At 40.5% G+C, this 26,011-nt stretch overlaps 1 protein-coding gene across 1 annotated transcript; it reads right to left on the bottom strand.

The window, feature by feature from the left end:
- Window positions 1-2,385: 2,385 nt before the first annotated feature.
- On the bottom strand, window positions 2,386-25,852 carry LOC306988045 (Fc receptor-like protein 5; the record flags this gene model as incomplete). The annotated part of the gene is made up of 20 exons (XM_079592746.1): window positions 2,386-5,799; window positions 6,026-6,100; window positions 6,205-6,264; window positions 6,463-6,516; window positions 6,702-6,779; window positions 6,863-6,937; window positions 7,045-7,107; window positions 7,190-7,240; window positions 7,543-7,623; window positions 7,843-7,950; window positions 8,044-8,289; window positions 12,282-12,545; window positions 12,634-12,912; window positions 12,988-13,341; window positions 13,440-13,718; window positions 18,110-18,400; window positions 18,497-18,751; window positions 20,280-20,570; window positions 20,667-20,918; window positions 25,768-25,852. 20 exons carry the CDS (start codon window positions 25,850-25,852, stop codon window positions 5,792-5,794), a joined length of 3,249 nt encoding a protein of 1,082 aa, XP_079448872.1. The 3' UTR covers window positions 2,386-5,791.
- Between the last annotated feature and the right edge of the window lie 159 nt (window positions 25,853-26,011).

Raw genomic sequence — 26,011 nt, 5'->3', positions numbered from 1 at the left:
AAGAAAGGCAGAGAAATGGCATTGCTCTCTAGAGAAAATATATAATTTCACAAGCACAAAAGAATATAGAAATGATTATGTGATAATGCATATATATATGTGATTATTGATTTGTATAAAAGTAATGTAAGCATTCAAAAGGATATGGAATGAAATATATATATAACTGACTGAAGAGACAAGGGATTTTGACCGCCCCTTCAAGTTAAACATATGGTGGATAATATTAATGTAGGGACCACAAAATGCACAAATCAAAGCTGTTCTTTGTCTAGATATGAACTCAACACTCTCTGTTCGTTCTGAAGTGCATACGCATGAGTTGTCCATCACGTCTGATCATATGAGTGTCTCTGCAGGGTCCTGGTCCTTCTGCTGATGTGCTTCATCATGTCCTCCATCACAAGCTGAAGCATCAACTGCAGGTTTCTGAGGAGCTGACGCTGTCCTGCATCGATGCTACGGCGGTTTATCAAACATTTATGGAATGGCCAGAGGACAGCCTTGTTCATATTAATGTGTTTACATGCACACAGCAAAAAGTTTGATTGCGTTTTAAAGTCATGGTTTTCATTGTTTTGCCTATTATAACTGAGCCATGTTTTGCTGTGCATGTCGGTGTACGCTAGGTTTAGATTTGTGAAAGCAGAAATTGTAATGTCAGTAGTTACAATTTTAAATAGTCAGCAATACAGTGTTATTTTGAAGACTGGAAAGAGAGGCATGTAACAAATATTTTACCCAACTTCTCTAAGTAATATTTCACTGCTTGATGGTTGTATTCTTCGAATATTGTGGATAGAAATATTGTAACGACACTGTTTACTCTACAAGATAAAACGTTCCTTTCTTTACCATGTTTTAAGAAGTGTTGTCTTTTCTTGATGCTCTTCAACAGAGAGCCCGAGTCCAACAGAAACAGCACAGCAGGCCTTCGGACATTTCTCCAGACAATACTGAGGAAAAATAACAGTTGCACTGCCACACCACAGGAACGCCAGAGACAGCGATTCATGAGAGATAGACAGACCGACCGGCTTGTTGTTTTTTGTCAAAATGTATTTAATCCCATAATATTTGTTTTTTTAATATTCAGCATGCAGTCCTCACCTGTATAGTCTCCTGCTTTGGGATAAAATGCTGGTGTGTGACCAACACAATCTCCTATACATATCTATAGCACGCAATGTATTTGTTGTGCTATTTATACGCAGAAATGTTTGCATTATAATGATACACAGTCAACACAGTTTTGAACAACTGAAGAGCAATATGCAATTTCTCAAAATCGTTGTTCAACGCTGATGATATCTGAAATCAACTCAAACACACACACACCCCTCCCTTCATTGCTTTACCCTCAAAATGCACAAACACGCAATGCAAGTGTGGATGCCTCTTTATCATACTGAAGCCAATGCTTTGAACGAACAACGTATGCAATGCAATGCAGAGGCCATGAGTTGCTTGTATCTCTGTAAGCGCCACTCTCTACAGTTTGAGCTAATACAACGCTCAATGAGATACAACACAATAAAAAAAGGACTGCACAATCCACAAATGAGTGAAATTAACTGAACGGCAGTCAGGCTGTGGATACTTTTCTGAACCGGTTTTATGGTCCATATTCACACTGAAAAGCAAGATAAAGCAAGCTGTTGTCCTTTTACATGTCTTTATAAAGTGAGGCGGGATGGCATTTCTTCCAGCATGTGTTTGATCAGGACTCTTGTCTTTTCTCCACATGTGGGCTGTTTAGTCCAGTGCTTCTTAACCAGGCTGTCCACTAGGGGTCCTCAGCACACTTCGAAGAGAGCCTCGAGATGACTTAAGATGATTTAAAATTACAGAACAAGCATTGAAATAATAAAAACAATTAAAATCTAAATATTTCCTATTTTCATTTAATTGTTTTGTTTACCCCTTTACCGTATGTGAGGTGGCTTTTTTTAATAAAACTCAGGTTTTTTTTTTTAAATAGACCTGGGAAAGTAATGGGAAATAAGACAATCTAATAACTCTATATACATTTTATGAATGCACATGAATCCTTATCCAGTAAATTCCAGACAGTGAGATAATGCAACGTTCTCCTCTTTACACTGATACTGATACTTAATTTACAATGAACACAAAAAATGTAAATATACTCAGAAAATGCATTTTACCCCCAATACACTATATAGCATAAGAAGCAGTTTATTTTCTCCTCTGGAATTAAAGAACTTTAAAACCAACAAACGAAACATGGTTTCCTCGTCAGTATCTGATGATTCATTAAAGGGATTGCATATAGTTTGCTGATCGGATGTTAAAAATACTACCGGTAAATATCCTCAAGAATGGAATATTATTTTAATGACGACACCGTGTTCACTGTGAGTTTATAATGCACTGGAAAGTCAAATAAAAACTAAGATTTCAATGATTTTTGATTGCTATCTGTTTTTATTTCCCAGAAAATACAGTGAAAACACTCATGGCCTGCACTGAACTGTTTAAAATATGGTCTTACTTTGTTGTTATTCTTATGAACAGAACTTGCAATCTAAGTATAATTTTTCAAACCTTGTGACCTTAACACACGTGACAAACTCATGCGAAGAAAATGTGTATATCTTTATTTCACACTTGATTAACTGCAGCAAAAAACAAAATGTATAAAACTAAGAAAACAGCATATATGAAAGATTAAGAAAAATCATATTGTCTTTGCAAAATAATGCCCAATTTGATAAGACGGTAACATGTTAAACATAAATGGCCAATTGTAATAATAATAAACTATTTTAAAGAGCGACTTTAAAGGCAGCTTCTCAAAAGCGCTGTACAGAAAAAAAAGTAATACACAGCACAATAAATACAAAATAAAAGTAAAAATCAACAAATGCTATCAAAGAAAACTTAAGTTTGACCATGGCACTCTTTCAAATCAAACGTCCATTGTTGGCTTCTTGAATTAATGCTTTTTAATTTGTGCCATGGTCATCCTCAAATTCTCCTTGATGGACTATTACAAACTCTATAGAGCACCTTAAAGGCACACCGCAGACTTTGTGACCTAAAGAGTTGAAGCATATGAGTTATTTTAAATGATTCCTCAGGCCAATATACAGCGCTTGACACTATCAATGCTCCGAGCGGGGTATGCCCTCTTGAAATACCGCTGTAAGTTTGGAGAAGACGCACCGTCTTTAGCCAGGTCATGTGACCTAGAGAATGCCGGAGAACGAATCACTTTACGACCGTCACGTGACCACAAGCTCTGATATGCTCAAGGAGCTAACGCTTTTCAATCAATCAATCAATCAACATTTATTTATATAGCACTTTACAGCAACCTACAGGTATCCAAAGTGCTTTACATCAAAGGATAAAAACAACACAATGACAACAAAAACTCCGACAACAAAATGTCACACCACTACTGGGTATTGAATGCCATTCTAAACAGGTATGTTTTAAGTTTAGACCTAAAGGTAGTCTCCTCTGTAATTATACGCATGTCCGGCGGTAATTTGTTCCAGAGTCTTGGTGCAGCAACTCCGAACGCCTGACCACCCCACCGATTATATCGTGACCTTGGCACTTCTAAAACCAATTGATTAGAGGACCGCAACACTCTGCCATGGTCACGGACGGCTAAGATCTCAGCTAAATACTCAGGTGCCAGGCCATTTAAGGCTTTAAAAACAAACAAAAATCTTGAACTCTATTCTAAAACGCACAGGAAGCCAATGAAGAGTAAAAAGGACGGGCGTGATATGTGCCCGCCTAGATGTGTTAGTTAAAAACCTAGCAGCCGCATTTTGCACCAGTTGAAGCCGAGCTATGGAGGTTTGCTTCAAACCAACATAGAGAGCATTACAATAGTCCAGCCTCGAACTAATAAAAGCATGAATTGCCTTTTCTAGATCATGCCTGTTAAGAAAAGGCTTAACTTTAGCCAGAAGACGAAGCTGGAAAAAGCTCATTCTTACAACATTTGTGATTTGTTTGTCAAAATATAAGTTACAGTCGAAAGTAACCCCCAAGTTTTTAACAGCTGAGTAGCTTTTGCTACTATTCTTCCGCCTGCTCGACTCCTGGCCATGACTGAGGCAAGGAAAAAGTTTTAAACTGCTTCTGAGGAGGCAAAAAAGAGAAAACGCGAGAGTGATCTTGGATGTCGTCTTGACTTTTGCGACAGTGCTGCAGCGCTTGTGGCCTCAAGGGGCGTTCGACGTGAAAGTTACAGGTCTAGCGCCCCTAGTGGCCAAAAGTTCTGCGGTGTGCCTTTAACTGTACACGTTTCCATAAGATACACTCTCTTCTATTGGACTTTGTTTAAAGATCAACAAATGCTAGTTTAAAAAAATGTGTCCTGAGTTGAGCTTTAAAGATGTCATAGGTTTGCGGAAGAGTTTTGTACTGGAGCCAGGGCCGGATTAACCCTGGGCACAGTGTCTTGCAGGGTCCCCCTTAGGCAGGCCAAATGTTTAGTTTATCCAAGGACATTTTAATTTGGCATTAACAGTTTTACTGACTTTAAAAAATGAACTTTGTTGTACTATGCTGGAGTAAAGTTCCTAAATGGTCGTTCTTTCCCAGGATTTAGTAAAACTATGTTGGGTGGACCTCTGTCCTTCTAGGGGGGTTCAGGGGCATGTTCCCCCAGAGAAAATGTTGTACATTTAAGGTTAAATGCATCAATCTGGTGCACTGTGAGAACTCAGAATAAAGAGCTTCAACCCATGAACTGTACGGATTGAACAAAGAAAAAGCATTGACTTGTGCCTGGACATTAAAGACGGCTCAAACATATTTTTAGTTATGATATAGAGTCCCCGTCTACATTACATTATCACTGGTGTTTTAGGATCCCAAACAAATATTATAATAATGATTTATATAATTATTCCTATGACGTAAAATCCATATAGCCTATAAATGTACTGTATAAATGAAAATTTATATATTTTACAGTACATTACACTATAGTATAGGACAATTATACTTGTCCTAATTTCTTCACTTGTAAGAAATAAACCCTTGAGCTTTAACTTTGGAGAAAACACCAGATCACAATTCTGATCGCGTGAGCAAAGTGTGCACTTCAGCACAAACAGACTTAATTAAAGTCTTGTGCTGTTTTATAAAGATACAAAGCCATATTACGGTTTCGATTTTAGTTTGTTGGCAAATATAACGCTCGAGACCTTTATGTATAAATTTTACATCTCATATGTGTTGGGAAAAGGGAGAAGAGCGAGTTCGGCAAAAGGCGGAATCGAACTCGGGTCAAAAGCTGCTTTCAAGCTCCTCACGCCCAGCGACCTACGCCACTGTAGACATTTAGTGGTGGGTGTCTTTTTGCTAAAAGACACCCACCTTTTTTTTTCCTTTCTTCCCCTCGCTTGGGCCCCAAGTGCCCATAATGCCCATTGGGTAATCCGGGCTTGACTGGAGCTTATTAAATGTGGATTTATAAACTCCGGCTAAAAGGGCATTACAGTAATCTATCCGAGAGACAACGAATGAGTTCATCAGCTTCTCAACTACAGAGAAATTTAGCATAGGGCGCAATCTGGATATATTTCTGAGATAAAAAATATGTAAAAAAAGAATCGAATGTAAGACTGCCATCAACAATAGAGAAAATGGCATCACTAGAGAACATGTTTTACATTCGATTATATAATATGTGTGCAGATAATACAGGGCAGTTCGCTTTCATTCAAGCATGAGCAAGTGACTCAGATTCATTTCTTCTGCTGGGGTTTCTCTTTGCCGTCTGTTTTCTTCTCTGTTCTCAGGGACCTTTAGAAAGAGAACGCAGTTTGATTCATTATTCAAGTAATGTGGACAATAAAAACCTCTGATTTGAGCTCATGCTGTTGATGATTTATAGTTTTAAGATCACAATGAACCTGATCCTCACAAATATCTGAACTGAATCACTGAACACTGATTTATATTCTACATGAAAGAGCAAATTGTGAACTTCTTGTCAGTTACTGTAAAATCATTGTAAGAAAAATCTTACGTGTTTTTTTGTTTTTGGGACCTTTCTTCCTTAAAACTTGAGCATAAGTTGCATCACCGACTCCAGCATCATCCCCTGAAGAACACAAATGTTATACGACTTTCACAATTCCTCAATAAACCACATGACTTTATGAATCATTCTGTTTAATAGTTTCACTTTAACAGTGTTTCTCTCACCTCTATCTGTGTTGTTCTTCAGTTCAGAGTATAAAGTGTCTCCAGACTCGCTGCTCTTCCCTGATAGTGAACAAGAGAAGCAGAGAATAAACACTTTACATCTGCAATACAATAATAACGGATAATACATGATTATATCAAGAGAGAACAGAACCTCTCAAACCACAATGAACGTTTTATTAGCAGGTTCTGATTAAATGTTGTATTATTTTACATATTTTTTCCCATGATCTATATTTCTGAGCATCTCTTTATTACCTCTTTGATTCTCCTTAGCTTTCATTTCAATCAGAACATCACCAAGTCCAGCGCCTGTCATGAAAAACAGCAGCTCATTATCGGACTCTTATGTTCAGTCTTATTCATTATAGCACAGATGTGATTGTTGAGACTGTTGTTACATTTCTAAAATGAAGGTGATTTTATCAGTTCTGTTTATGATTGTAAAATGGTTCATTCACACAGTTGTGTTTAGATGCAGTTTGTTGAGCGTTCACCTTTGCTCTTGCTTTTCTTTTTCTCCTGTATATGGATCTGTGCGTAAGTCAAATCAATGGGTCCTGCAGTATTAATATCTAATACAGAACAGAAAATACATCAGATTATTCAGAATATGCTGGACAAATAATATTGTACTTCAGGAAAAACAGGATCTCACCTTTGCTTTTGCATTTCTTTCCTTTTGTTCCGACTTCTGAGTACGTCACATTATTTGACTTCGCCATGGTATCGTCTAGAAAAATAGTGAATTCATTAAAATATCTATTCATATTTATGCAATATAAAAACAGACACCATAAATGTTATTGGTTAATGACTCTATTAAAGAGGGGTTTTAACCTTTATCCACTGATATGTTTTTCTTAACAGTGACCTCTGAATATGTGACGTCTTCCAGCGGCTCTAAAACAAACAAGTCAAGTCGACATTGATGATATTTGTTGATTTTAAATTATAAGTGTTTATATAAAGTTTAATACTCAACCTTTGCCTCTCTTATTCACTGGAATCACGTCATCATAAATGTGATCAGAATCTGCTGGACAGAAAACATTGAGGACAAAAGTTTTAAAAAAAAAAGTAACAAAACAAAAATAAATATATTTAAAACTTAAAGGAATAGTTCAAAAATATATTTAGAATAATGTTGGGTTCCAAACAACATCGGACCACTTTTAATGCATAGAAAGACAGAAATTTTTCAAAACATCTTCTTTTGTGTTCAGCAGCAGAAATAAAGTCATACAGGTTTGTAATGACATGAGCGTGAGTAAATGATGACATAATTCATTTTTGTGTGTGAACTATCCCTTTAAATCATTAGTTATTGCGTCTGACCAGACTGCAGAGGAGAGTTCAACGCTTGAGATTCTCCAGATGGATTCGGGACTGATGTCTGTTGAATGTTACGGTGCTGATCTACAATAGAGACAAAGATCATTATGGTCACTTTAAGAGTCACTCACATATTATCTGATTACATGCATTAACTGCTTATTTATTAATAAAAAAAATAATAACCAATATTAATTTATTAATAAACATGCAGTGACTGTCTAGGCTTCAAAAACTGTATCTTCTATTTGTTGCTGTTCATGTGGTTTAATAATTCATAACATGTGATGAACTTTTCCTCACCTTTCTTGTGTTTGTGTCTCCACAGCAGAACCAGTGAGATGAAGAACAACAAGCAAACACTCAATCCTACAGACACACCAACGGCCAGAAGAGAAGATGAATCTGAGACTGAAGAACATGACAAACACACAGATCTGTCCGTGAGTGACGTGATATTGTATGATCATATTACAATAATATCATCACTGATTATTCAGAGACCTCTGACTGAGATCCAGCTGTGGAGAGACTGTCCTCTCTCTGTTTTACAGTAGTAGAAACCCTCATGTGACTTTGAGACAGTAGTGATGCTCATCTCTCCTGTCGTCTGATTCTGGATCAGTGATCCGTCTTTATAGAAATCAGCGCTGAGGATCGTGGAGTTTGTAGATCGATGTAAACAGTGTAGAGTCAGAGTCTCTGTCTCAATCACAGGATCAACAGAACTCTCCAGAATCACCTCGCCGTCTACAAACACAAGACATGCGTGTTTAATACTGTAAATACTGTAGTAAGAATATAGCAAAACAAGACATAAGAAAAATATTGATATTATGAATTGTACTTTATACCTCTCAAGCTTTTTTAGTGGCGTCACTTTTAAAGTGTAAGTTAGACCCTCTTGAGCTTTTTTATACTGGTGTCGTGTAGAGCATCGGTTCCCAACAGGGGGGTCGCGGCCCACAAGGGGGCCTCAGCGAGCTCTATGGGGGGTTGTGTCATATTTTTTCGTGTCAACTTTTGAGCATTAAATAAAAGTCCTTAACTTTTTTCTGTTCAAAATGTACAAAATTTATATAATGAGTGAGCTCATCATGAATCTATTTTCCAAACCGTGTTTTTGTCTTATCCTGAACCACTGGTACTCCTATAATAAGTGTTTACATTGGGACAATTTTACACTGGTTCGGATGCGGAGTAGCCCAGGACCTGCGTGACTCGTCACAGACGTACACAGAGAGAAGTAGTTCCGGTTACAATGTTCTTCCGAAAGACGCATTATTCTTGCAAGCTTACAAGAGCGATAATATCATTAAATGTGAAGGGGCGCCCTAAAATATTTTCTTGGGAAAAAGGGGGTCTCAGACAAAAAAAGGTTGGGAACCACTGGTGTAGAGGAACGGTGATATACGGTGTCCCTGAAGAGGGGAACGGAGACATACATACGACGGAACTGACCGACAAATTGTGGATCGCTTTGAGAGACCAATCTACTTTGAGTATAAACTAAACGAGCTGCATCAGCTGCTTTGCCTCACAGCGCGGTTATAACGAGTAGGGATGCACCGAAAGGAACATTTTGGTCTGAAACCTAAAATTCTCGATGCCCTTGACCGAAAACCAAAACCGAAAATGACTTAAAAAAAATGTTTTATTCATTTATTATTTTTAATTTGTTTTTGTTTTTTTGTATAATTGTATTATTAAAATTATTATTATTATTAAACTTTTTAATTAATCTCAATTAAACAAAAAAATTAAGGCCAATAAAATAAAACCACACAAAAATTAGACAGAAAATAGACCTATATTAAAATAATATTAAATATCAATATATTAATATCAATATTATTCTTCGTTCAGTTCTATGCAGCAGAATCAGATTTAACAGATTTATTTTTTTGACCTATTATAAAAATAAAGTAGTCCTAAAAAGCTATTATTATCAGAGCATGTGAGCAGATAGCAGGAGAGGACCAGTGAACAAGAGGACAGCGTCATTTTACCAGCGTTGCCCAGCACGGCTACACCACATGTAACAGCACAGTGGGGCTTTTGCAAACAGAAACAAGTCCAGAGAAATTTCATGTCGGCACGTTTTTAGCAGACTTTGCCTTTCCGGCGACCATGGTACATGGGTTTGGGCAATGAGCGACTGAGCAGAGCTCGCAACACGCTCGCAGCGACACGCTCGCATCGACACACGAAGAGAGGTTCTAGAACATGCCGAGCCAGAGTGAAACCTGATTGCTGAACATGGAGGGGAGGGGAGGGGAGGGCTGGTGTATTTTCGTCTTATATTTTCAGCCTTTTTTCTCTTTCGCCCAAAAACCTAAAATGCCATTTTTGGCCGATAATTTTCGGCAGCCGAAATTTCGGTTCATTCATAATAACGAGCAGCAGGTGTGTTGCATCTTTGTTTATCCTCTGAGGAGCCGAGTTTAGTGAGGGCCGCATAGCGGAGGTACAGCAACTGTGGCGACAGGACATACATCTCCATTCCCTCCTTCAGGGAACGAGGGTTACATACATAAACGAGACGTTCACTTTCAGTCGGTCACGTTCACTTGTACGTCGGAACTGTGGAACCCTGCAGGAACCACATCCTGCCCAGAGGGAGGTGAAATGTGGGAGTTACACATATGGACTAGCCAAGCAGGGTAGTGCAAAATATGGCAGTCTCTGGGGTGGTTCCAGCCTAATCCTAGGGGGCAAAGAACAACAGCAGAGACGACAGAGCGGACTCTATCGAGGAAAAGACACGGGGTACCCGTACCGTGGAAGAATACACGGTAACACTATAATTTCGATAACACTTCATTTCGATAGTCCGCTTTAGACATTCTACTAACTATAAATACATTTGCAGCAACATGTCAACTAACTGTCATTAGATTATTAGTAGACTGTCTGCTTAATATCTGCTAACACTTTATTTTGTCGGTCCTCCAACAGACATTCACTGACACTAAGTAACTTGGCAACTACAAGTCAACTTATTCTCCTAACCAGAACCCTAACAGTGTACTACAGTCTACTAATACTCTAATGAGAGTTAGTTGACATGTAGTTGAAAAGTTACTTATAGTTAGTAAAATGTCTAAAGTGGACTATTGAAATAAACTGTAACCGAATACACATATGGGATCGCCACAGGGATCACTACATATGGACACCCAGCCTAACACAGGTTCCACAATGCATACGGGTGTTGGGCCTGGCATCAGACTCTCCACCACGTCTGACTGCCGGGGGTGACGGAGGAACTCAACAGGGTTAGCCATTTCTGGGGAACTCTACTTGTAAGTGGCCACTGGAGGTCGCTAGAGGTAATGCATTCACAGTCAGGTCATTCATGTGACTGGGTTTTGACACTGTGTGCCAGAAACCTGTATAGCTGATCAACATTTTTCTCTCTCCTAAGTTCTCTCATCTCAGATGCTCAGGAACATATGTAAGTTAACTCAGGTTGTGGAATCCTGGTGCTGTTCACTCTGCAATATTAATTAGTTTATGTAATTTGGTTTTCATGATGTTTTTGTGACGTTGCTTTGTCTTATCTTACACATTTGTGTGCTGTTTAGTTCAGAGACCTTGAAGCTAGCGGCTAATTCATGAAAGCAGCAAGTCTAAAGTTTGCACCCTTGGTGAGTGGAGCGAGGTGTGTATTATTTGGCTCCATGTATAAGACTTTAGATGTAAAATGTCTATATTGACTGCTACTGAAAATTGTTTTGTTGTGTATCTTGTACCAGGAAAGCTACATGTGTTAAGTGAGCAAATTATTGTTTTATGTGTTATTTTTGAATGTGTATTGCACATATACACAAATGCATGATGATGCACTGTAAAGGACGTGATAATTTATTTGTAAATGTCATGCCAAAGGTTCATTAACCTGCTATTTGTTTACTTCTAGTTTTCACGGTGCTCATGCTGAATCTGAATAAAAAGATTGCACCCGTTAGAGACTCTCTGCCATTATTAAGGAGCCAAGGGCTGTAACACTACTGGAGTAAATAAACCTACACTTAGAACGGGTCCCTTGTGCTACAGTCCGGGAAAGCATTGCTGTCAACTCTAAATATGATTCAGCATGAGCACACATGGAAAAGCACACATGGAAAAGCTCAGCACAATCTTCATTTCCAAAGCATAACAGCCCTCTCTCCGATGCAGCGAGCGACATCTGATCCTCCCCTGGAGCCCTGAATGACCAGTGTCAAACATGACAACACACGACACGCTGAACACTCAAACCCTTACGAGAAAGGATAGATGAACAACATGCCGACGTGGTCATACTCTCATGAGAGGGGCGAGTAGCAGGAGCAAACTTTCTGTTGACAGTATTGCATCGGTTTGAACGCCTTATGTCTTCATATGCCTTACCAAAATAAAATCCCCAAAACGGAAAGCAACTATTTAGCCACCAATTTGCCAAAATGTAAAATAGATAAAAATTGTCATAAGAGTTAGTTGTTTATCAGATTTTTAACCACTGGCATAAAATCAGGTCCATTTTGCAGCTTAATCTGCCAAATTATATGGGAAGAGATTGTCTGATGAACGTGAATTGCTTGATTGATTTGCTTTGATGTGGCAATTCAGGGCAGGTTCATCTAACATCAAAATAATAGATACGTGTGGAAACACTCCACAAATTGTACAATTGCAGTCTGTATGTAAGAATTTACATTAGAATGAGTGCAAATGTCATGATTATGAACCGGACTCACCGTGTACAGTGATGTTTCGAGGACGACGCTTCTCTCCAGACTCAGACTCACACCAGTACACTCCAGTGTCAGATGTGCTGAGAGAGTCGATTACACATGAAGATCCTGTTTGTTTTGCAAAAGTGTGTGTGTGTTTGTCTGTGTATCTTCTCACTGTCCATCCAGCAGAGTTACTCTGATCCTCACAGCTCAGAGAGAGAGAGTCAGATGAGAAGTGTTGACTTCTGCTGGGCTTGAGGACCAGAGACACTGAAGCAGAAACTCCTGAAAAGAGGAAAATCTCAGTCAGAACGGACAGCACAGAGACTGCAGTGACACACAGATCCGGATGAGCACCAGCATAAACCCTCACCAGTGATCCACAGTGTGTGTGCGCTGCTGTTGTGTGTGTAATAGGCTGGTCGTCCTCTCTCTGCTCTGCACGTATACACTCCTGTGTGCTGTAGAGCGGCAGGACTGAGAGTGTAAGATCCTCCAGCTCCTCTGCTGCTGTCTGACAGATGATCATGATCTCTGAACCAGCTGAACGTCCAGCCTGTAGAGGAGCCTGAAACCTCACAGATCAGAGTCCCTGATTCTCCTTCAGTCAGCCACGGCTGTGGAGACACTCGCACTGACGCCTGAGCTTCAGCTGAACAAAACAACATGAGTTACAGAGCCGTAGAGAAACTGATGGAGAAGCTGATCACAACACACACACACTCACCTGATACAGTCAGTGTAACAGCATCACTGATGTTTGATTTCTGTGAGCCTGATCTCTCTCCTCTACACCTGTAGTTACCGCTGTGAAAGTATTTAACATTACTGATGTTTAACTCTTGTGTTGAGCACAGACTGACAGCATTTCTGTGTTTCTGTTTATTAGCTCCACCGGTGCAGCAGTCTTGATCTGTACATCGATTGGCAGAGTTTCTATCCCAGTTGTTGGTTCCATTTATTTCCCATCTGTACGTCCACTCAGTGTCTCCTGCCCACTTTATATCACATCTGAGAGAGACTGTTTCTCCTCTAAACACTCGTTCATCAGGTCGTACCGTCACCACAGCTTTAGGACTCTCTGTACACACACAGATTATTGCATTTATAGTTTCAGAAGTTGTGTAGATATTGTCTCTGATCTGTATTTGTTGCGTCACACACTACAGTCTCTCTCACCTGTAACATTTACCCACAGTGCATCACTGTATTGTGTGTAATAGACTGGTTTCCCTCTCCCAGCTCTACACCAGTACTGGCCTCCATCAGACACTGAGTCAATATTCAGGCTGTAGGAGTTTGTCTTCTTCTTCTCTGTCTCAGGGTTCAGTGTGTGTTTGTACCAGTAAGAGTCCCAGTCTCCAGTGGACGGATCCATGCGACAGGACAAAGTCACTGTGTTTCCAGTCAGTGCAGCTCCTGCATGATCTGATGTGAGTTCAGGCTTCGGCTGTAGATCTGCAGGAGAACAACAACAGATTCAGATCCTCCAGAGTCAGAGTTCACCTGTGTCACACAAATTGAGTATTTGTCTGCAACAGTTCATACAACAGAGAATAAGTGCTGAAATATGGATCTTATAGTAGCATTAAACAGATATGAATATGAACTTCATAAAAAAAAAATTAAAAAAAAAAAAAAAATCCCCAAACGTCAGAACTTGCAGTTGGATGCAGGAGGGATGGAGAAATAATGACTCTTTGAAGCTTTGACACTTTTCTCTGATTGTTCCGGTACAAGATTCTAAGCATCGGGAGTTTTGAAAACAGCGTCACCTTGTGGTCAAACGTGTAGCAGCCATAAACCAGAGCGGCCAGCTCTGTTGTTTTAAAGTCTGACAAAGCTAAAAAAAAAAGTGTTAATTTTCTGATGTAATAATTCACATATTGAAGTAGCAATAAATAATAATAATAATACCAGACTTTGAGGCAAGTAAATGGTGCTCTAATTATTTTATGCTGTTTATAGCAGAATATATGAACACCTTTATTTATGTAGTGCTTTTTACAATACAGATTTTTTTTTGTTTCAAAGCAGCTTTACAGTGATAGTGTGTTACTGTTAGCACATAGATTCAAACATTCTGACACGCAAATTAAAACATTCATGTGAAAGTGGAGCTTTAATTTTTATCTCACAAAATTGCACTGGTTGCCCGTTGCCGGTTGCTGCTCGCATCAAATTCAAGTCACTGACGTTTGCCTACAGAGCAACCACTGGCACTGCTCCCCTGTACCTGAACTCATTACTTCAGACTTATGTGCCATCCAGAAACTTACGCTCTGCAAGCGAGCGGCGTCTGGTGGTGCCATCTCAAAGAGGCACGAAATCTCTCTCTCGGACCTTCACCATGACTGTTCCTTGCTGGTGGACTGATCTGCCCAACTCAGCCAGAGCTGCTGAGTCTGTAGCCATCTTTAAGAAACTGCTGAAGACGTATCTTTTTCGGCAGCACTTGATCCAGTACTAAGGAATTAATTTGATTAATTATTACTCAATTCTAATTTGTTAAATTTAATTAATAATATTGCTTGTAATCTGTTGCCTCATTTTTATTAATTAAATATAAATAAAATCTATGTTTTATTTTTTACAGTGTAACATTTAAGGAATTAATTTGATTAATTATTACTCAATTCTAATTTGTAAAATTTAATTAATAATATTGCTTGTAATCTGTTGCCTCATTTTAATTAATTAAATATAAATGAAATCTATGTTTTATTTTTTACAGTGTACTAACACCTTCTTCTCTATTCTAACTTTTAAAAAAGTAATAATAATATTGCGTTGGATTGTACTGTGAAGGGTCATAGCACTTACATACTGTTGTCCTACTGCTAGTTTAATTGCTTCTGTTGTTTCTCATTTGTAAGTCGCTTTGGATAAAAGCGTCTGCTAAATGAATAAATGTAAATGTAAATGTATTGATCATGTGTTTCTCTTAAAACAGGAGATTCTTGAGAAATGTCGCTGCGGATAAGAAGTTGACATGGGCCTTACATATCCAGAAGATGATGGATAAGTGTAAGAAAATTTTAAATGTAATGATGTGCTTGTGTTGGGTTGAGTGGGGTGCGTCTGGGTCAGCATTGAGAACAATTGACACTGGTCTAATGAGATCAGTGTTTGATTATGTGTAGCATATGGGTCAGCCTCCAAGTCATTATTATATAAACTTGATGTAATGCAAAACCAAGCCCTGAGAATTTGCAGTGGCGCTGTCAAAACCTCTCCAGTGGCAGCCATCCAAGTGGAGGTGGGGGAGATGTTCTTGTATTTGAGAAGAGATCAGCTTGCCCTGGTGTATTGGGCTAATCTTATGGGACATAATGATGAGCACATTGCACAGCCGGTCCCAATAAATTGTCAAGAGCAATTGATTGAGGGAGTAAAAAGCTTTGGGTGGACTATCAAACAAAAAGTTGAGAATATGGGGTTAAGTGATCTTAATATCTGCACTACAGTAGCTCTACGGTTCCCCCTTGGACTTTTGAGGAATTAAAAGGGGATCTAGGACTGCTTGAAGAAAAATGAAGTGGACAAAAAGAGAGTTAGAGGATATATAGCAGAACACCACAGACAGGACATGATCATATTTACAGATGCTTCTAAAATAACTGATAGAGGGAGTGGCGCATGTAGTGCCTGAATTGGGGCTGGCTGTAGTTAAGAGGCTAAATGATGATTTGGCTGTATATGGAAGTCAATGGCGTCCATCAACTGTTTGGTTACACACATTCGTCAAAATATTTTATTTTGTGTTCAGCAGAAGAAAGAAATTGATACATGGAAAGTGAGTAAATAATAACAGAATTTTCATTTGTTGGTGAACTATCCCTTTAACTATCATATCCATGTGTAGCTATAGGCTGCTGTCCCTTGAAGATCAGCATGCTTCTAACACACAGTGACAGATGCAACTGATCACTTTCACTTTAGACATAACCAACTGTTTTTATGTAAACCTTGTGTGTATTTGACAGTATAGGCCTTATTCGCAAACACCGGAAGTAGCTAACCGCGGCCATATTGTTGACATGACATCTGTCCTGCCCGTAGCCGCACGCAGATTTTAGTTGAGGGGAGCCGTAGCCTAATGACTTCATCTCGTCGGTATCAAGAGAAGATAAGCTTGATTGGCGTGGACCCATATCAAGTAGACCCAATTAAGTAAGTAAAGTAAAGTAAAGATTCGTCCTTATTGCCAGCCGTAACTTATCCGGATATTTATTCAGAGATGCCAACTCTCACGCATTCACCGTGAAGCACACTTTCCATACGCCTCTCACGCCACACATCCATTTTCTCACGCACAGAAAAATCAGGACACGGAGACCGACAGACTAGACAGAGCAGTTACTTATGATCTAAAAAATCTCAGCTCTCAGGTTCTGTCACTTTTATCACGAAATTCAAACAATAAATACCGCTTTGGCGCTTGTAAACGTGACGCGACAGATCCCTAGCGGCACGTGAACCGATCATCTCTAACGTTAGCTAGTAAATAAACACAAATGAACAATGTTGAAAGATACAGTACAACTTACAGAAAAAAGAGCTATAGAGAGTATTTTGCTAAATATGTGTACTTTATTACATTTTATATTTTTTACTTATATCATTAAAGTTATTATAATAAAAAAAACGCATATCTCTCTCTGTATGTTTACAGCATTAGGTGAGTTGTTTTTTTCTTGAGAAAAATGAAAGCCTATCTTGTGTAGCCTACCTAATATTTATCCAAATGAGTCGATATTAAATCAAGCCACAAGTCTCTCCTGCGCTGGCTCAACACTGTCTCCTTCCCTTCACGTTTTCTGACAGTCGGTATCGCATACAAACTAACTTCTTGCTGTTGTTAGAACAGCAGTGTATTACACAACACACCATCGCGCTGTTTTAAAAAATATATATAAAATACAGCGATAATACCATGGATAATACCGACCCTGCCTCGCTTGTCAATTGATAGACTGACAGTTGCCGTGGGTTCTATGTCAACAACATGGCCGCTGCGAACATTGCTGACGTAGATCGAATAATAACTATTAGCACAATCAGACGCGATTTAGATAAAGTCCAGTAATTGGGTGCCGTTTGACAGGTTTTTAGTGTGTGGTTTAGTTTAGTGTTTTCGGTGTGTACGCGACTAAGCTCTCAGAAAAAAACGCAAAAATAATACACTTTTGTGATTGCAAAAAAGTGCAGTGTCCCGTGAGTAACTCTACCGCTGCGTTAACATGTGATGCGAATGTACGTCGAGTTACAGGTCACGGTCGCAGCAGGGTCTATGGTCGGACCATAGTTTGGGGGCCCCCTAGTGGCGGCGGGGCCCTAAGCAGCCGCTTAGTTCGCGTATAGGGAGAGCCGGCTCTGATCAGGATGTGGGATCAGCATATCTTAAACAGAATCTTAAAAACCCAAATTTAATTTTCAACCAAAATATGATGTCTGACTGGCTTTGGATTAGTTGGAGTCCAACATCTTCCTGACGTCACATTGATGTACTGTGCTTGCTGGTAATCCCAAATTAAATCCGTTCATAAAGAGATTGTACATAACAGATGTGGCGGCACAGAAGTAAAAGAAAAGAAGAGTAGCCACTGACGGTTTCAGTCACCTCAGATAATCTGAAGGGCAGCAGCTCATGAATGAACTGAACATGTCTGGAGGATAAAGATAATGAACTCTGAAAAGATCTGTGATCATAATCATCCTGTCACTGTATTCATTCAGACATGTTTGCAAACTCTTAACTAATATAATCTGACTGAGTGTGAGACAAACTAAACTCTGTTCTGCTCGATGTCTTCAGGCTAAAGTGATGAAATGATGAACACACTCACCGGATACTGTCAGTGTAACTCCATCACTGATCTCTGAGGACTGTTGGGTTTCTGTCAGAGTTCCTCTACAGCTGTACAGACCAGCATGAGACCGATCCACAGATGTGATTATATAGATCTGGTCTTGTCCTGCGCTGTTATAGATCTGGTCTGTTCTTCTGCTGTAATCTTGATCTTTATACCAGCTGTACCTCCAGACTCCTGTCTCCTGTATGTCACATGTGAGAGTGACTCTCTCTCCGCTGAACACATGAACATCAGGCGTCACCGTCACTACAGGTTTGGGTCTCTCTGTGAAATGAGCAAACAACACACTTCATGTTTGAATCTTTTAAAACTCAAAATTAGCATTCAATAAAAAAATCTACAAAGTAAAAGAGCATTTACCTCTCACTGTTATCTGTATTGCATTACTGAACTGTGTGTAGTATGTTCCTCGCTGTGCTCTACAGTCGTATTTTCCTCCATCAGAGACGCTCACAGATCTGATTGTTTTAGTTCCTGCATCATCACTGGATTCCCAGTTTGAGTTTTTCCTCCAGAGAAACGTCCATCCAGTTGAGCTTCCCACGTCACAGCTGAGAGTAACTGTGTCTCCAGTGAACACTGAACTCTGGGGCTTTACTGTCAGAGTCGGTTTATCTGTAAGTGAACAGAGATGCAGTGTTGAGTTCATTTATAGAGTTATTGCTCATATCTTGTCTTGTCTTTTTTCTGTAAACTGACATTTATTTTGATTTAAAGGGATGTTTCCTTTCTGCTCCCACTAGTGACACGACTTCATAGAATAGCAAAAATATTGACTTTGAGAAGTCTTCATTTAGGCCTACAGAACAAAAAGCAAAACAAGGAGACCATCGAAGGAAAACCACAAACTAAACAGTTGATCTTAAACTTAAACACAGATGAGGAACATATTTAATAACCAAGTAAACAAGTGAGAACATGCACCATGACCGGATCAAAACATCCTTGAACAGGAATCAATAAGATGTGACATTATTTCAAGGTATAGCCAAAAGTTAAAAGCTCAGCAAAGCTCAGGTCTAAGGCCACTTCAATTCTATCACTTTGCTATTGCTGGCTATAGATGGTTAAATGTCTGCACACAAAAAGAAGGAAAAAAAGATGCAGATAAATGTAAGAAATACAAAGAATGCAAGTTCTAATAATTTTGAAAGCTGAAGTTAATGTGAGATTTTCAGACTTGAACTTTACATTTCTCCTAAAATGGACACTTTAGGGTTTCGTTTTTATTGTAGAATTTTAATGTTGCCCTGAAAGAACGGAGTTATTAATATTACAAGTATGATAAATATGAATTAATGTATATTATTTTTGTATTATTTACGTATATATTTTATGTAATGTATGTATTTTAAGTATATATTTATGTGCTTATTTATATGAAATTGTACTATTGGCGCCCCTGTGGTGACACATTTAACTAGTGACAGGAGTTAAAATCTCCTAAAAAATAATCACTGACATAAGGCTGAAATTATCATAAAAGAATAACCAGTTGCTATTTGCGCTTCAATGTGCACATTAATGCAGGCAAAATATCAGTTTATCCCACATCTCATATACTATGAATAATTATAAAAAAAACTAGTCATTTTTCTGTATGCATGTATGCATTTCATTGCAGCATTGGATATATTTAAAACATGCAAAATATTCCAAATAAATAAATAAAATAAATCTGCAGACTCGATGTTGATACAGTGATGGGATACAGCCAGTTACTTTAACATGAACAATGAAAAATACTCTTAAAGCATTTATTAATCTTAGTCCATGTTATTATCAACATTTACTATTAAATCAAAAGTGGCAGCTGTGAATATTATTTAATGGACCTGAGCTAACATGAACTAAAAATTAATAGTTGCATTTTTAGTTTCTTGACAAAGATTATTAAATAACAAATGTATGTTGGTACTTATACCGCAAATATATATTCTTAAGGACATCAAAACCTAAAATAAAACTTCAGAAAGGTGTACAATATGGGACCGTTAACAAAGATTATTAAATAATATAAATGTATTCATATGCATTACCTAAAATTAACAAATGGAACCTTACTGTAAAGTGTTACCAACAAATCAATCAAACAAAAAAACAAACAAGTAATTCTGTCTGAGGAACACATGAACACACTCACCTGATACTGTCAGTGTAACTCCATCACTGATCTCTGAGGACTGTGGGGTTTCTGTCTGAGTTCCTCTACAGCTGTACAGACCAGCATGAGACCGATCCACAGATGTGATTATATAGATCTGGTCTTGTCCTGCGCTGTTATAGATCTGGTCTGTTCTTCTGCTGTTATCTTGATCTTTATACCAGCTGTACCTCCAGACTCCTGTCTCCTGTATGACACATGTGAGATTGACTCTCTCTCCTCTGAACACATGAACATAAGGCTTCACCTTCACTACAGGTTTGGGTCTCTCTGTGAAATGAGCAAACAACACACTTCATGTTTGAATCTTTTAAAACTCAAAATTAGCATTCAATAAAAAAATCTACAAAGTAAAAGAGCATTTACCTCTCACTGTTATCTGTATTGCATTACTGAACTGTGTGTAGTATGTTCCTCGCTGTGCTCTACAGTCGTATTTTCCTCCATCAGAGTCTCTCACAGAACTGATTGTTTTAGTTCCTGCATCTCTGGATTCCCACTTTAAGTTTTTCCACCAGATAAACGTCCATCCAGTTGAGCTTCCCACGTCACAGCTGAGAGTAACTTTGTCTCCAGTGAACACTGAACTCTGGGGCTTTACTGTCAGAGTCGGTTTATCTGTAAGTGAACAGAGATGCAGTGTTGAGTTCATTTATAGAGTTATTGCTCATATCTTGTCTTGTCTTTTTTCTGTAAACTGACATTTATTTTGATTTAAAGGGATGTTTCCTTTCTGCTCCCACTAGTGACACGACTTCATAGAATAGCAAAAATATTGACTTTGAGAAGTCTTCATTTAGGCCTACAGAACAAAAAGCAAAACAAGGAGACCATCGAAGGAAAACCACAAACTAAACAGTTGATCTTAAACTTAAACACAGATGAGGAACATATTTAATAACCAAGTAAACAAGTGAGAACATGCACCATGACCGGATCAAAACATCCTTGAACAGGAATCAATAAGATGTGACATTATTTCAAGGTATAGCCAAAAGTTAAAAGCTCAGCAAAGCTCAGGTCTAAGGCCACTTCACTTCTATCACTTTGCTATTGCTGGCTATAGATGGTTAAATGTCTGCACACAAAAAGAAAAAAAGATGCAGATAATTGTAAGAAATACAAAGAATGCAAGTTCTAATAATTTTGAAAGCTGAAGTTAATGTGAGATTTTCAGACTTGAACTTTACATTTCTCCTAAAATGGACACTTTAGGGTTTCGTTTTTATTGTAGAATTTTAATGTTGCCCTGAAAGAACGGAGTTATTTATATTACAAGTATGATAAATATGAATTAATTTATATTATTTTTGTATTATTTACGTATATATTTTATGTAATGTATGTATTTTAAGTATATATTTATGTGCTTATTTATATGAAATTGTACTATTGGCGCCCCTGTGGTGACACATTTAACTAGTGACAGGAGTTAAAATCTCCTAAAAAATAATCACTGACATAAGGCTGAAATTATCATAAAAGAATAACCAGTTGCTATTTGCGCTTCAATGTGCACATTAATGCAGGCAAAATATCAGTTTATCCCACATCTCATATACTATGAATAATTATAAAAAAAACTAGTCATTTTTCTGTATGCATGTATGCATTTCATTGCAGCATTGGATATATTTAAAACATGCAAAATATTCCAAATAAATAAATAAAATAAATCTGCAGACTCGATGTTGATACAGTGATGGGATACAGCCAGTTACTTTAACATGAACAATGAAAAATACTCTTAAAGCATTTATTAATCTTAGTCCATGTTATTATCAACATTTACTATTAAATCAAAAGTGGCAGCTGTGAATATTATTTAACCCTCTGATGTTCTGTGGGGTCTTATTGACCCACAAATGATTTTTGCTCAAATTAAAAAATATGTTCCCTTTGTCCAAATGGTATGAAACCTTCTACGGCTCTCAACACTTTCAAGATCTACAAAAAAAAATAAAAAAATTGGAATGATATCTGTTTTTATGTTAGCGTGACAAAAATTGAGACACTTGTGGTCTTCGGGGAAAAAATTGACAAAATTCATCATCAAAATCAGAAACAACGCACAACACATCGACAGAAATGATAGAAATAAAGTGGCACACTTCCACCAATGCAAAAACATCCACAATGCTAAATTATATTGCTCACAACATGTGTACACACACACACACACACACACACACACACAGGAATAAATTTTTGAGACTATAAAAACTGTTCTCTTACCATTTGTAAAATAAAATCATCCAAAATGCAGTACCACCACAAAAATAAATTGGTGACACTGACATATTGAAAATGGGAACGCTCGCACGCACACACACACACACACTTGTGAGCCTATAAAACAACTGCTCTCTTATAATTTGTAAAAAAAAAAAATCATGCAAAATGCAGAACCACCACAAATATAAATTGGTTACACTGACACGTGCACACACACACACACACACACACACACACACACACACACACACTTGTGAGCCTATAAAACGTCTCGGTTACGTATGTAACCCTCGTTCCCTGAAGGAGGGAACGGAGACGTAGGTCGTGACCGACCAATAGGAATCTCGCTAGAGAGCCGATCTACTTCGAGTGAAACTAAACGAGCCAATACACATTGGCGTGCAATCATTTGCATCAGCTGCGCAGCCTCGCAGCGCGGGTATATAACGAGCAGCTGGTGATTGCACTGTAGTTTTTTGCTGAGGAGCCAAGCCGATAAGCTGGCTGCCCCGGCGGGCGGCAGCAGATGTGGCGACGGGACCTACGTCTCCGTTCCCTCCTTCAGGGAACGAGGGTTACATACGTAACCGAGACGTTCCCTATCAGTCGGTCACTACTACGTAGGTCGTGACCGACCAATAGGAATCCCTACCAAAGCGCCACAGCTGCTGCACCCCATCCAGCGCCCTGTGCAAGCCTCTACACCTTCTTGCCTGGAAGGACGATAGGAGGCGGCTTACACAGAGTGAACCTGTCACTGTTGTTCCGTGATAACCCATACAGTGATATTATTGGATAACACTGGGAAAGCGTGCCCGAACTGAAGGAGGGGAACGCTGCGGAAGCCACATTCTCAAGGAGTTAAGTGGAGATAACATATGGACTAACCCGAGGGTTGTACAGCATATGAGTAATGGGTGACTTAGCCCAAGGGAAAGACACAGGCTTCCGTTTAGGAGCAGCCGTGGAGAATATACACATATGGGATCCCCGTAGGGTCACACATATGGGACCCAGCCTATATCCGGTTCTCAAGGATTCAGCGGATACAGGCCTGGCACCGGACGCTCCGCCATGTCCGGCCCGAGGGTGTTTGGAGGACTCACAGGTTTTTCACACTGGAGAATAAGGGTGCACAGTAGGGTGCAGCAAGCCGACAGAGCCGGGCCTCTCAGTGCTTCTACCCGTCTAGGGTGAGAACACGGGAGGAGACCGGCTCTACACGTAGGCTATAGTATCTAGCGAACGTGTTAGGTGTCGCCCAGCCCGCAGCTCTACAGATATCTGTTAGCGAGGAGCCACGTGCCAGCGCCCAGGAGGATGCAACGCCTCTCGTAGAGTGTGCATGCAACCCGAGCCTGCAGGGCACGCCTTGAACTTGGTAAGCCAAGGCGATGGCATCCACTATCCAGTGGGCCATCCTCTGCTTGGAGACAGCCTTCCCTTCTGCTGGCCTCCGTAACAGACAAAGAGCTGGTCTGAGGTCCTGACGCTTTGAGTTCTGTCCACGTACATACGCAGAGCGCGAACGGGACAGAGCAAAGCCAGGGCTGGGTCTGCCTCCTCCAGGGGCAGCGCTTGCAGGTTCACTACCTGGTCCCTGAAGGGAGTGGTAGGAACCTTGGGCACATAGCCAGGCCGGGGTCTCAGTACAACATGGTTGTCACCCGGCCCGAACTCTAGGCACGATTCGTCGACCGAAAATGCCTGCAGGTCCCCTACCCTCTTGACCGAAGCCAGTGCAACCAGCAGCAAAGTCTTCATGGAGAGAAGCTTCAAGTCTGCTGATTGCAACGGCTCAAAGGGAGCATCCTGAAGTGCTCGAAGCACCAGGGAAAGGTCCCAAGAGGGTATGGAGGGGGGTCGAGGAGGATTTAATCGTCTCGCCCCCCTAAGGAACCTGACGACCAGGTCGTGCCTTCCAACTGTTTTGCCATCTATGTGGTCGTGATAAGCTGAAATAGCAGCAGCATGTACTTTGAGGGTGGAGGGAGACAGCCTTCGCTCCAACCCTTGCTGCAAGAAGGAAAGCACGGACCCTATCGAACATCTTCGGGGGTCTTCTCGGCGAGAAGAGCACCACTCGACGAACAGGTTCCACTTCAGGGCGTACACACGTCTCGTGGACGGCGCCCTTGCAGAAGTGATGGTGTTAAGTACCTCTGGGGGTAAGTCACCTAGAACCTCCGCATCCCGTCCAGGGACCAGACATGGAGTTTCCAGAGGTCTGGACGCGGGTGCCACAGGGTGCCCCGTCTCTGAGTCAGAAGATCCTTCCTCAGAGGAATGGGCCAGGGAGGGACTGTCACGAGGAGCATGAGTTCCGGGAACCAAGTCCGGGTGGGCCAATAGGGAGCCACCAGAAGGACCTGCTCCTCGTCCTCCCTGACTTTGCACAAAGTCTGTGCAAGTAGGCTCACTGGGGGAAACGCATATTTGCGGAGGCCCCGGGGCCAGCTGTGTGCCAGTGCGTCCGTGCCGAGTGTTCCCTCGGTCAGGGAGTAAAACAGCTGGCAGTGGGTGGTTTCTGAGGAGGCAAACAGGTCTACCTGAGCCTCCCCGAACTCTCTCCAAATCAGCTGAACCGCCTGGGGGTGGAGTCGCCATTCTCCCGGGAGCACAGCTCGTGATAGCTTGTCGGCCACACGGTTGAGCACTCCGGGGACATACATGGCTCGAAGCGACCTCAGATGCTTCTGACTCCAGAGGAGGAGATGGCGGGCGAGTTGCGACATGCGACGGGAGCGTAGACCACCTTGTCGGTTGATGTACGGAACGGTCGCTGTGTTGTCCGTACGGACCAGCACGTCTCTGTCCTGTAGCGGCCTCTTTAGGCGGCTCAGAGCGAGATGTACTGCTAGCAACTCGAGGCAGTTGATATGCCAATGCAGTTGGGGCGCCGTCCACACCCCTGACACTGCATGCCCGTTGTACGTGGCGCCCCAGCCGGTGGCAGAGGCATCTGTGAATACCACAGCATGCCTGGACACCTGTTCCAAGGGCACTCCTGCCCGTAGGAACGAGGGATCTGACCACGGGCTGAAGGTCTGGCGGCACGCCGGTGTGATTGCCACCCGGTGAGTGCCGTGATGCCACGCCCATCTCGGGACTCGGCCGTGAAGCCAGTGCTGAAGTGGTCTCATATGAAGCAGCCCGAGCGGGGTTACCGCTGCTGCCGCTGCCATATGCCCCAGGAGCCTCTGAAAAAGTTTCAGTGGGACCGCCGTCCTGCCTTTGAACGTGTTCAAGCAGTTCAGCACCGACTGAGCGCGCTGCTCTGTGAGGCGCGCTGTCTGTGCGACCGAATCCAACTCCATACCGAGAAAAGAGATCCTCTGCACGGGGGCGAGTTTGCTCTTTTCCCAGTTGACCTGAAGGCCCAACTGGCTGAGGTGCCTGAGCACGAGGTCCCTGTGTTCGCATAACTGATCTCGAGAGTGTGCTAGTATGAGCCTGTCGTCGAGATAGTTGAGGAG

Source organism: Phoxinus phoxinus (assembly GCF_949152265.1).
Source record: "Phoxinus phoxinus genome assembly, chromosome: 2".
NCBI lineage: Eukaryota > Metazoa > Chordata > Actinopteri > Cypriniformes > Leuciscidae > Phoxinus > Phoxinus phoxinus.
Note: the sequence above shows the minus strand (reverse complement) of the source record. Positions and strands in the feature narration are given on the sequence as shown.